The sequence below is a fragment of the Larimichthys crocea genome, chromosome VII, assembly GCF_000972845.2.
Source record: "Larimichthys crocea isolate SSNF chromosome VII, L_crocea_2.0, whole genome shotgun sequence".
Taxonomy (NCBI): Eukaryota; Metazoa; Chordata; class Actinopteri; family Sciaenidae; genus Larimichthys; species Larimichthys crocea.
Window position 1 is genome coordinate 11,608,746 of NC_040017.1, and position 12,621 is coordinate 11,621,366.

Consider the following 12,621-nt stretch of genomic DNA (forward strand, 5'->3'; position numbering starts at 1 on the left):
TAGTGCTTCCACAGACCAAATCCATCATGCTGGTAGAGTTTGAGAAAACCTCTATAGAAATAGCCAATCTTCTCACTGATGGTTTTGTTTGCTTATATACAGTAGGTCACATGCATCAGTATCAGTAACTATAAGTCTTTATGATGATACAGTGAACAACAAAGGTCCTCTTTTCAATAAATGTGCTGATAAACCTTATGACAATGTGAAGGTGGGGTGGGAAAACAGAAACAAAAACTCTCACCACTCTCTGTTTGGAGTTTGGTTTCTGCAGTAGCCACTCGATGTCGAGAGAGCTGGACGACGGGAACTGATGGTGGCATGGTAAGGTGGCATTGTCCCCAACGACCTTCTTCATCTCCGTCTGGGCACCCACTGACAGCAGGCTAAACAGAACTGAAGAAGAGGGAAAGAAAGAGGTAGAACAATGTCAGATGGGGACACTATAGCCCGATTCAAACTTGAGACAAGAGGCAGATGCTGCGGATAGGAAGCAAAACCATGCAGATAGAGGAAATTGATACAGAAAGACAGAGAGAGAGATATGACCCAGAATCCCAATCACTATCTGACAGATGCTGAGATACATCACACCCGGACACCGAAGAGAGACGGACTGGGGATTCTTTTTTACAGGAAATAGAGTTTGGCATAGGAGGTCAGGGAGAAGTATTATGACGATCTTTTTGTTAACCCCCTTTGACAAGGGCAAAGAACACATTCTTATTCATAGCAACAGCTGTGGGGAGTTGCAGCTTTTGACTACAGAGGAGCTACTCTCCCTGCACACAAACAAGTCTGCAATAGAACTGAAGAGATACACTTATTGAGTCACTTGAATGACTAAAATTTTCCAAATGAGCCATGGCCACTTTCCTATATCTCATGTGACAAAATAGACAGAATGGAAAAAAAGATTTTGACAACATCCATAACTATTGCAAACGAAACATGCAATCATAATTAAACACATACCCCCAAAATACCACAGTCTACTCAGTGAAGAGCTTGGGTTGCAGTAAAAGGTAGCAATAATTATAAGTGTGTGCACAAGCAAGTGACTTTGGGCACCAGCCAAACTGTCAGGGCCTAAGTCTCAGTGGGGGAGCAGCAAGGCTAATTTATTGGAGGATGCTGGACAGCCCGGCGGGCTTGAGTGGAATTAGCCAGAGGCGTCACGGGGGTTTGCTGGAAGCTCAAGTTATGGATGGTATTGGTGTGCGTTTGCGTTTGTCTAGAGTGGGTGGTGCATTGCTGAGATATTCTACCCCCTCCACCTGGTAGAAAGGCTGTACAACACTGCAGAGCTTCCACTAAGCTCACACACTCAAATGTGACAGATATTTCTGGCTCTACAACATTTAACTTAACTACCCGCCTTTAATTTAATTGCTAAAATGAGCCAATAGCTCCCAGGGATTCTGAGTGCTTAAAATAAAGCTATCCAGACAGCAGATGCTCATTTGGAATCATGCAGAAATGTACAGGTTGTGTAAATATTGTTACATCTCCTTTTCATTACCATGCTGCTAAAATAGCTTGAAGGTTCAGTATTTCCTCCTGTTTGCGCAGAATGAATAAACATCATGGTGTGGGTCACGTACTTGAATATAAACTATGTCCAATCACAGGTGTTATGTCTGCGGTAGGGTGATTCAACCCAGAGCTACTCACTGAAAGAATGCCTTTGTGCTCAGCAGAAACAATCACATGCTGTCAAATGTTCCACAGGAGGCCAAATGTGGCCTGTGAATGCATCAGCGCTCACTGGGCGCCCGTCCACTTGTTCACTGGTCCACCCTCACAGGAGCCAACACCCTGTCCCATAAGTGATCTTTGGGCCAATCAAAATGTCAGCTCTGTGCTGTGAAACCAATGAGTCAGTGCTGACGCAGGACACAGGGGCAAAGAGTAGCCTCACACAAACCACTTCTTCCATATAGATGACATCATCTGGTGGATTTCAGCAGTTCTTCAAGTTTTGTTTAAGCTATGTCTCCACTTTGTGAGTCCTCTGCTATAAACCCGAGCTCCGGGCTACTCGCTGTCAATCAAGTTTAAAGTTTCCAATTGGCTTCACCAGTTGGAGAGCACTTTTTGGCAGAGTGTTTGTGTGTCTGTTTTGGTAACCTGGGAGTGACAGGACAAATTGCTAAGGTCCTTCTGCTCTAGTGGACCACCTGCCCAGTTCAAATCATTAGTCAGCAGAAAAATAAGAGCCACCCCTTCTCACAGAGGAGCTCCTGGACCCGGAAGGTATCCCCCTTTTATGACTTTTTAATGCAGCATTTGCAGGCCCATTCATCTTGCGGGCTCCCCGCCGATATGGGCTTGGATGCCAGAAAAGAGAGGGAGAGAGCTTTGCAGTGTTAAGAATATTCAAGATAAAGAGAGAGAGAGAGCGGTCAGACCATATGTGTGTGTGTGTGTGCAAGTTAATTCTTGATGGTGGTAAAGGGGTCTTCTGGGAGACCTGTACCCACCATCTCCCTTCAGCTCCTCAGGCTGGCCTCTGTAATCTGGCCACTGTACTACTCAACTGCCCGCTGCTTCAACTGTAAATGGGATAGTTTACCCGAAAGATAGATGGGGCCAGGGTGACCACTAAAAGCAGGGCATTGCAATCTTTTTCCACATAAAGTACTTGACTTTCCACAATCTGACCTTCAAACAATGACTGGGGTCATCTTATGGCTATGCTGGTGTGCTTTATTGACCAACAATCATAAGATATAGATGCTTTATATGTGACTGAAAGAAAACAGTCAGTGTTTTTTGGCAGAAAGATCTGGATTACAAATCAAATCAGATACTCACACTGATATACAATCACTGCTTCTTATTTATTTATGGTCTTGCAGGGGGGGGCTTTGTATCTGTGGAATGGTTGACACAGTGCTCCCAAAATAAGCCTGCCTTCATATGAGTTTGTGCATGCAGTTTGGATTGGCCTCATTCACCGTACAGTGTGCACAGCTGGGGTTGGTTGGACTGCAAGACCCCCATAATTTGTGTCAACATCAGACACAACAGAATCATCTCTGTGGCAGCTATGCACACAATAAGAAAAACTGTTCAATTGCAGTTCAATTTGGGTTTATGACCTTGGCTTTCAATCTGAAGTAAGCTGACTTAGAAACAATACAAAAGGAACCGTATCAGCTTAAACCTACACTGATAACATTCTCAGTCATAGTTGCTGCGTATGCATTCACATTTCTTTAGGAGATTCAGCGACGACATGGGAACGGGCATCTAAAGAAACATGGCCATCTTGAGGGAGAGATAAATGTGGAGAGGACTTGTGATATTGTAGCCGGTGACAGATCCCAGGCTATATCCTCCATCCCTCTTTCATTGTGCCTGCTTTTCTCCGCTCTGTTTGGCTCAGCTTCATGCTTCCATTTGTGGCTAGGTTCAATCTTTACCCACAGAAAGAAAGGAAAGAAGCATATCATAATTAACAAAAGAAAGTGGGAGTTAACACCAGAGGTTCAGAGGGAGAGACAGAGGGAGTGAGTCTGTGAAAGAGAAAGATAGACACATTTTGCCAAAGAGAGAGAGAGTGAGAGTGAGAGGCTAGGGTGAAATATGGAGGAACCCATTTCTATGACAAGGCCCTAGGGGGAGTTGTGCTCCAGTAAATCCGCCTTACAGAGCCCTGCAATCTTATTATAGTGTGGCCAGTGAGACGGACAGACAGACAAACAAGACAGGCCTGGATCTTTCACACTGCCCAAAGTCAAGCCCCATATCCCCTCAGTCAGCACATTGGACTGGCTGGGGCCTTTGCAATGTCCAAAGCTTATGACCTCTGGTACTCAAACACAGCAGATCAGAGACGTGAGAGGGACAGCAAGAGATAGAGGGGTCGAGAGGAGTGAAAGGACAGAGAAAAATAGGTTGAGGGAGGAGTGGAGGGATGGTGCAATGCCTTATTTTGAGCACTTAGTGTAACCGGTGCAGAGGATGGATTATACCATCACAAAGGTGGTTTTAGACACAGGTTAGCACAAAACTAGAAAAAGATTGCAGGTATCGCTGCTTTATTTCTACTTCCTGTTGTGCACATTTCACGCTGGGTTTGTATGAAATTCTTCTGTGCCCAATCTACATTTCATGTACATGCGTGACTGCTGGTGTGTATAATGTATACTTTATGTGAACACATGCTCTGTCACAAAGACACTGCTGCCTGTCTGCATAACAGAGATGTGAATGCGAATATACTGTATTTTGCCGACAGCAAATGGTGCCTCAGCGCGCAAGCCTTTGATTTGCAATACATCTGTCATCAGGCAAGTCACATTTGAGCAACTTGCACAGCCTCACTACAAAAGTAACAATTATCTCCCAACTCTGAAAATCTGTAAAATAACTGTTTATCTTCTGTCAATTATAGGCTTATCAAGGAACAGGATTAAACGCAGGAGAAAGAGAAATGTTTGGGCCATGACCTCTATACAAACTATCTAAAATATAGGATTTTATGTATGTAACTAGCAATATCTGACATGGCAAATATAAATACAATGCTTCATTCTTATTGCTGACATGAAGCTAGTTTTAGCTGAGTTGCTGAGAGGAACATAAGGCTGATGAGACAACAGTGAAATACTCACAGCTAAGCGTACTGTTTAAAAGGCTGTGTCCGCCCCCGCCAATAGTACAGCGATCTTGTGTGACCTGAATCGGCTATTCAAATGCCAAACGTATATACTATAAATACCACCGATGTGGCACAGAGATTTGCAGATAGGATGTTGCATCTTGCCCTTTTTCTCTTTCCTGACATCATCGAGGATTTCGATGCAGACTTGCTTGAAATGCCAAAAACAATCTTCAGATGTCGCAACAGACAAGAGGCCACATCCAGTTGTTAGTGCAAACCGAGCGGCTGCAAAAACAACCCCCGTGCCCGCATCTGTGAGAGAGACCTTTATTCATACAGCCACAGCTCCTTTTTTAATTACAGCTTCTTAAGGGGTAAATCTCTTTAAATGCACCAAGTTATCATACCCTATTAAAACACATGTTTTGCATATGGCACACTACACTTGTCTCCTTGTAGTTTCAAGGTCCAACTCATGAATATATTGCTTCTGTGAAAATCAAAGGGGCTGTGTTTTTTTCCCTGACTGGAGGCTGGCTCTTTGAAGGGATAAAATCCCATAATCCCCCTCGCCTCACACCCAGCGACTGATGCTCCCTTCTGCTGACACAGAGGTTTTGTTGGTACTTTACAATAAGGTACACAGAGTCATTACCAAGGACTGGGTGGGGAACAAATAAGAGCAAATAAGTTTCTCATTGGTCCAGTATTACTCAAGATTCTTGTGTTGCCCTTATTCATGATTATCTTCCTACAACTCATATTTATTGTTATTGTACCAAGTCACATACCACCACAGAAGAAATTAATAATTACTTATGCTTCACTGTCCTCCTTTATTTCCATAATTTGTCGCATTTTGAGGGCTTCTTGAGGAGTAAGTCATCTGGAGCTGGAGCTAAGAACATCTAAAAGCGAGGGCCATCCTGCCCATTGATGAACGATCTCTCAGTCTGTGGTTGGAGCAGTAATGGCTGGATTGAGGAGGAATTGAATCATTTCCACAATAATCCCCTGAACCTGGAGGGGGATGGCAAATGGGGAAAAGAGATGGAGGACGAATAGGAACGGGAAAAAGAAGATGAAATACCACCGGGGGCTGCATAATGTAAGGCCCTGTGGTAAATGTTCACCTCGTGCCATTCTTATTGCCTTCATTAGCATCCCTTTCATGGCCCTCTTCATTGCTGTCACGTCGAGCGATAGGGACGCCATCCCGCTGACAGATCCCCAAAATAGATCCAAAATTAGTTTCACGACAAGCACTTTTAATTCCCCTAAAGCATTCTGCATTTTCCTTCAGCAAAAATAAGGGAGCAGGGAGGAGATGGGGAAAAAAGCTAATTACACCATTCCCCAAGGGAGAGAGAGTCAGTAAAACCTGCTTACAGTGCTATACACATCTTATCAACGCTGCATCTGGTGGCATCACCCACACTCATGGGTGCAGCTGTCCAAGATGCTACGGCTACTCCATAAATCTTCTGGATTTAGCCTGAAACGGTCCAAAGAGCACAAAGCCTCTCATAAAGGGCTACACTTTGCTCTGAAGTCTTGTAACACTTTCACCAACCTGCATGACAAATGCTGCTTGTCTGCTTGCTTTTACCCTCTTTGTACACGATTACTTATCTAAGTTTGGGTTCTTTACAGAAATAAACACATACATATATATTCAAAGTGAAAGAGAACACTGAGACACTACATATTAGTGTGAGCAGTCTTTCAATTCCTTCCACCTTATGTGGCTTTTGTAAAAACCACAGTTAAACACGTGGCCAAGTGGAAAAAGTGACCAGCAGAAGACTTAGAACTCCTCTCTCTAGCACAAAGAAAACAGTGATTGTCATTGGCTGGAAGTTTTTTTTCTTTTCTAATTAAAACCAATTCATCATTTTGGAAAGGATGGTCCCCATTTAAAATGTTAATTGTAGCAATGCATCTTACAGACTTCAGCCTGACTTGCAGAATAATCTTTAGAAGCTTGTGTGGGTTTTAAAACAGTTACAAGGTTACATTCAGCTTAAAAAAAAACACCATTCAGGACTTTCTTTTTCTCCCTTTAATGTTTTCAGACTGAACAAGGTCCAAATGTCAAAATGGACTGTTTTGCACCAGATAACACGCTTAAGTTAAATGGTGCTTGGACAGTGACCTCTCTTTCACTGCACCAATGAATCCTCCCAACAACATCTGGCAAAGCCTAAACAGACCAGCATGTTGTGCACGTTCGTTTTGTTCTGCATGAGCGTCTCCAAATTTGAGACTACAGGGAAGCATGCAGCGATGAGAAGAGAGAGTTAACATCTTGTAGGAACGTATCACCAAGGTTACTGAAGCTGTGCGTGCGTGCGTGTGTGTGTATGTGTGTGTGTAAAAGGCACATCTTCCCTGCAGCACGTGCACACAGCCACGAATAACTCCTGCTGTCCCCCCACTGAGAAAACACATTCTAATCGAGGACAGAGGAGAGCGACTCCTTTGACATGTTATGACGTGCTTCATTCTTACATGAAACACTTTTTGTTTTTGCCGTTACCAACAACATTTTGCAGAAACTCATTTTCACTAGCGTGTCTGAGGCTCAAGAGAAAACGACTGCTTGGTTTCAAAGTGGTAAGTCAGCAATTTGGGCTATCAAAAGAAAACATCTCCAAATCCAGTTACGAGATATTATATTTGCTTTGGCAGAAATCAAATTTGTTTTCTCTCGCAAAGAAAACTTTCCTTCCTCTTCTGCACAGAACATTTTTCCTATTCCACCGCATTCAACACGCTTTTGTCCCAGGGCTGAGCTTATTTCTCCGTCTGTGTGGCATTACGGTATTTTTGTTGGCAGGGCTTTGTGAATAAGAGTGGAAAATATTCATCACAGGAATCTCCAGTAAAGGTGCAGACACTATAGTATAGACAACACAGTGGAAGGTTGTTCTTTGCTTAGTTCAACCTCTGCGTGCCTGACAGATGGTGTGGTGAGAAACGAGATGAGCTGTATTCATTAAAACACTGTAGAAGACAGGTTTGCCTGCTGCTGATCAACTTAAAGCTCTCCTATTGAGCATTGGTATGATATGATATCATATCAGCTACAGTAAACGCTGCTGGAGTTTGGACAGATGGGGTGGTATGATATAAACAGACGTAATACCCACAGTGCACATAAACAACCTTTTTTCTCCTGCCTCTTTTCCTGGCACATCATGCATCCGTGGGCATGGTTCTCTGTTGGACACCAAATGCTCCTCAATTTCCCCAGTTATTTATGTGGCCTAATCTCAATTTGTGGCTGGCAAGCGTGTGAACGAACTCCTCTCACATTGTTGGCGTGGCTGGACATGGGCACTGACCTCAGCGGATCAATACTTAATAAGCTTTTGTGCTGCCAAGTCCATTTTGCTGCAATCTGCAATTTTTTTATGTCCATTAGGTTGAAAATAGAGCTGACTAGGTGTATGACCACAGGAAGTGGAATGTATCGTGGTCGCCCAGGCTCTCTCTGATGATGGATGCTTCACAACAGTGTGAGACCGATGAAAACTTCTAATACTATCCACCTCATGCACTATAAAGTACTGCGTCCCTGACTTTTATTAAATGCAATTCAATACCCCAGTGGTGTTTCAAAGAAGCATTTAACAACTTGTGGGAAGACAATAAAAGCCACAGTGGTTCAGTTTGGCTGCATGTGTGACGAACAAGGCAAATGAGTGCAAAGCAAGCCTACAGCTCATGCTATAATTGGTGCAGCACTGAAGTTCAGCTTTAGAAGCATTGTAAGATAGCCGTGATCTGAATGCCTAAGCTCCACATTTTAGAAGTTCATAGTCAGGAGAGAGTGTGGGGATTCTGGATGACCCTTCTCTTCTTCTCCTCCACTCCCTCACCTCTCTGCACACACTGATTTAATGCCATAATTTAGGTCACTGCGATTATTTATCACTATCTAAAGTCAAAGTTCAGGTGGGGTTAGGCTGCAATGCCTCTCACGGTAAAGACGCTAATTTACTTCGCTGGATTCAAGGGAGAATAGGAACTGAGTACAACAGAGCAGCTCCCATGTTGTACATTTCATCGACTAATTGAAAACAGACGGGGAGGCTAACTCCCTCTCTTCATCCGCCCAGCACTGGCGTGCTGCGTCACTGACATATTAGGGCTGTCGCCACTCCTATGGTATGCATCTGACATATCATTTTACTTGATCGGTTAAGCGGAAAATAACAAAGCAGGGGACGCCTCATCCACAAATGAGAGGATGATATTGTTACAGCTGCTCAAGCTGTAGCTGCTGCTGCAAAGGACAAAGAGGTAACCTATCCATCCAAGCCTGTGACTAGGAAGGACACGTCGATAGCTGCCATTTCCCCAGAGGTGAGCAGATGCCACGTCTGTTTTGGCAGCTGTATACTGAAAGGTGTTGACTGGTGGTGCAGCTGACAGAGGCAGAGTGGTAGCTGCATGACGGCCAGGGAGGTCAGCAGCGGCTGCAAGGCTTCCAGGAAAGGCCTGACTTAAGAGAGTTGATGGACCGACCTACCATCTGTCCTTATGATTAGCTAGGCCAATTCATGCAGGACACTAACCTTATTCACCTGCTACACCCACATACGCATATGTAAAACACACCTGCAGTACGGTCATATGTCTGGTGGAACAAACAGAGCAAATATCCAGAGAATGTTATCTGCCTTTGGGCTGTACCTTATTAAAAGTAGTATGAATTTATTTTGACTTTGAAAAATAAAGCAAAAGACACACGTTAAAGGTCAGCCAATAAAGGTGTGAATGACTATGCTTCTAGAAGTGTATCTTTTTGTCCCTTTAAGCAGAGAATCACCAAACAAAAGCATTAGCACTTTGCAGCTTTTTTTTTTTTAAAGTAACCAGAGTTAGTGAGTCCTTGTCAGCACACAGACACACTCCACCAAACAAATATGCCTGCCCTTTGTGCTGCTCGGCACCACTTCTTCCCACCCCCCACCCAATGTCTAGAAAAGGAATGCCCACGCGGCCACATCCGAGGGCGGAGAGAAGATTGAAACCAGATGAATGGAGCTCGGGTACAGCCTGCTCGCTAGGCCCATATTTCACTCCCCAAAGCCTGATTAAAACGAGGTGCTGCACTAGCTGGGCCAAGGCAGCTTATTCCGGCTTGGAGAAGGACATTTGCTTGCAGTGACACTCTGGGCGAGGAGGAAACGGGGCGAAGGTCACAGCTAAAGCATCTGCTATTGGCTCTCACTGCCCCAGCAGAGGTTTCCTCGATAAAGCAGAGCCAGTTCCTAAATTTCCACAGTCCTCATTTAAAGATGAGTTTGATTAAATTAGATCCCGCAATCAAAACATGGGAGGAATTTGTCACCTTGCATTATGTTATTTTATGGTGTGGGGGGGGGGTTACAGCGGCTGAGGAGGTATAAAGTAGGCCATTGGCGTGGAAACTGTTAAGTGATGTGCCAAAGAAAATGAGGACAAACTGCAAGAATTGTGGAGCAAGAATTATTAGCATCATACAGAAGTTAGATATAGAATGTGAAGCAAGGTTTTGTAGACACAAGTCCAATAGTTAAACAATTCTGGTGCCTTGCAGAATAATACTTATAATGTAATAATAATGCCATTTTCAGAATCTGAAGTGTTTTAAGAGAATTGTGAGACCTGTAGAGTATCATGTAACCTATAAATGTTTGTGTAGCCAAGAATAAATCATGAATATGACTCTGTTTTCAACATCTCTGAGACATAATGTTCATATTTGTGTCCAAACACATTACTGTCAGTGTTGAGCAATGCTGCAAACTTTGGACAAAAAAATTCACTGGAACTAAAAGAAAAGAAAAAAAAAACAGCCGAACATGCCACGTGTTGTTTTTCCTGCCTTGACCGCTTAGCCTGCTCACCCAACAAGCGTGCGTTAACACTGGAAGTCATATCATCGTATGCATGTGTGTGGGCAGATGGAGTAAATATGAACAGTCAGACAGCAAGTGAAAGAGAAAGAGAGAGAGACAGAGTCTGGGTGCTATAGGTGTTTGTCTGTGTTTACGTGTGCAGCTTCACACGTGTGTGAGTGTGACTGACTGATTAGTGGCCCGTTTTCATCGACCGTCTGCACGTCTGCATCGGCAGTCACCTCTCCTGAGAGAGCGAGGCAGAGTGGGAGAGTTTCGTACAATTTTCTTTCCAGCGCTGGCTGCTCTCTCTTTTCTTCCCATGCAGCCGGTCGGCCACACTCGGCACTCGATGCCAAACACACTCCCCTCTATCCCCTTGACATTTTAGCTATGTTACCGCTGAGAGAGTTGTGGCTCGCCTGCCTGCCGCCTGCCTGTGCACATGAGTAAATAAAGCCCAGCTCGTTTCATTTAGGCCATAATGTTTAATCTACATTTGCTTGGTCAACGAGAGGTTAATCTCATTACTTTTTGCTAAATGGCATGCTCGGGCATCCTCTGACAAGACGAAGGCTAGACACAAGTTAATTAAAAGAGCAATTAAAAGAAGACAGTAAGTCCCACTGAACAGCGGTAATATGTTAGTTCCCTTGACACCAACTCAGTGATGTAGAATAACAGTGTTCTGTAGCTTGTCTCTGCTAACAAACCACTTTTCATTACAAACAAAGGAGACTAGTAATAGTGGAACAATAGAGAAACCCTGGCACGAGATTGGCTTGTTTTGTGGTTGAACATGTGCTTCGAACTAACCTTTAACACTGTGTGTGGTTTACCTACTGTGAGACACCTTATTAAAAAGAAAGCCTCACCACAATACACACACACACACACACACACACTATTACAGCAGTTAATCAACTCCAACAGGTTCTTAAAAAATCTGACGTGCAATTAGCTTGGAGATTGGACTGGATGAGACTTAAATGTCATCAGTAAAGTAGCACATTGCAACAGTGCTGCAAATTTGAATCTCTCCAAAACACTAATTTGAGACATGAAACAATTTAGTTATTTTCTTTTATGTTTTTAACATAATTCTACACAATGTGTATTTTTCCACTCACTGAAATTGATTTAAGTACAGGGAAACTGTTTTAGAGATGCACAACAATGTGGTCAAAGGAAGTTGGAACCACACACACAAAAGTATTAAAAGGTAGTAAATGAACTTAGTAGTATTAAATGTCTGATTGCGAGGTATTTTAAAAAAAAAAGAATAGCACGTGATTTGTTGTAAGTTTGTTAAAAGTTTGCCATAATTTATTACATAGACTGTACAATAGACCTATTTTCCATACCACACAGCTGTAGACTCACAGGATTGTTCTGTGTAGTTCATGCATTCGAGTTCTCCGTCACTATTTCTGTCATTTAGAGTTCACAGAGGCCATTTATGAGATCAATGTATATCCGAGGAGGGGGTGATGTTTTTATTGGCAGGTTGTCACACAGCAAATGGTACTGTTTACAGTGTGCGTGTGACCCACACCAGGCCGGGATCTAAACACGGAGCATCGACATTTGACTGTGTCACAGCGCTGTGATGTCATTTTGAGACTTGGTTTGTAGAGTAGACTTTGCATTACTCATAATAAATCATGTTTTGAATGAACATGAGGTTCAGATTTGTATCAACGTCATGCAAGTTCAACGTCTTTCATACAATTTATTCTTTGTTATTGGACTCCAGATGTGAAAGAAAGGAAGAACTGGTTTTTAGATTTGTTCACGCCTGATTGGCTTATGTTTGGTTACATTGTTATTTAAAAAAAAAAAAAAAGATAATTGTGACAATTAAAATAAAATTGTTACAAAACATTTGTATGTAACTTTTATTGGTAATTTTTTCATTTTTAAAATGGTAGTATTGGCCCCCGGGTATCTTCACATTGTCAAATCTGGCCCTCTTTAAAAAAAAGTTTGGACACAGCTGAAGTAGATGGATCGATCTACAGAGTTCAGTTGACTGACAACTTGATGGGGGAGCAGCTATTAATATCAAATTTCTGTGCTGCTAGTATGCCAGTACACCGCTCCAACCTAATCCCACCA

The 12,621-nt window shown here is 43.0% G+C and overlaps 1 protein-coding gene across 1 annotated transcript in view; it reads right to left on the bottom strand.

The window, feature by feature from the left end:
- clmpb (CXADR like membrane protein b) overlaps positions 1–12,621 on the bottom strand; it is a 64,424-nt gene that overhangs the window by 17,652 nt on the left and 34,151 nt on the right. Inside the window, exon 2 of the mRNA XM_010748162.3 lies at positions 245–396. Within this exon, the coding sequence (XP_010746464.2) occupies positions 245–396 (152 nt within the window). The remainder of the gene's footprint in view (positions 1–244; positions 397–12,621) is intronic.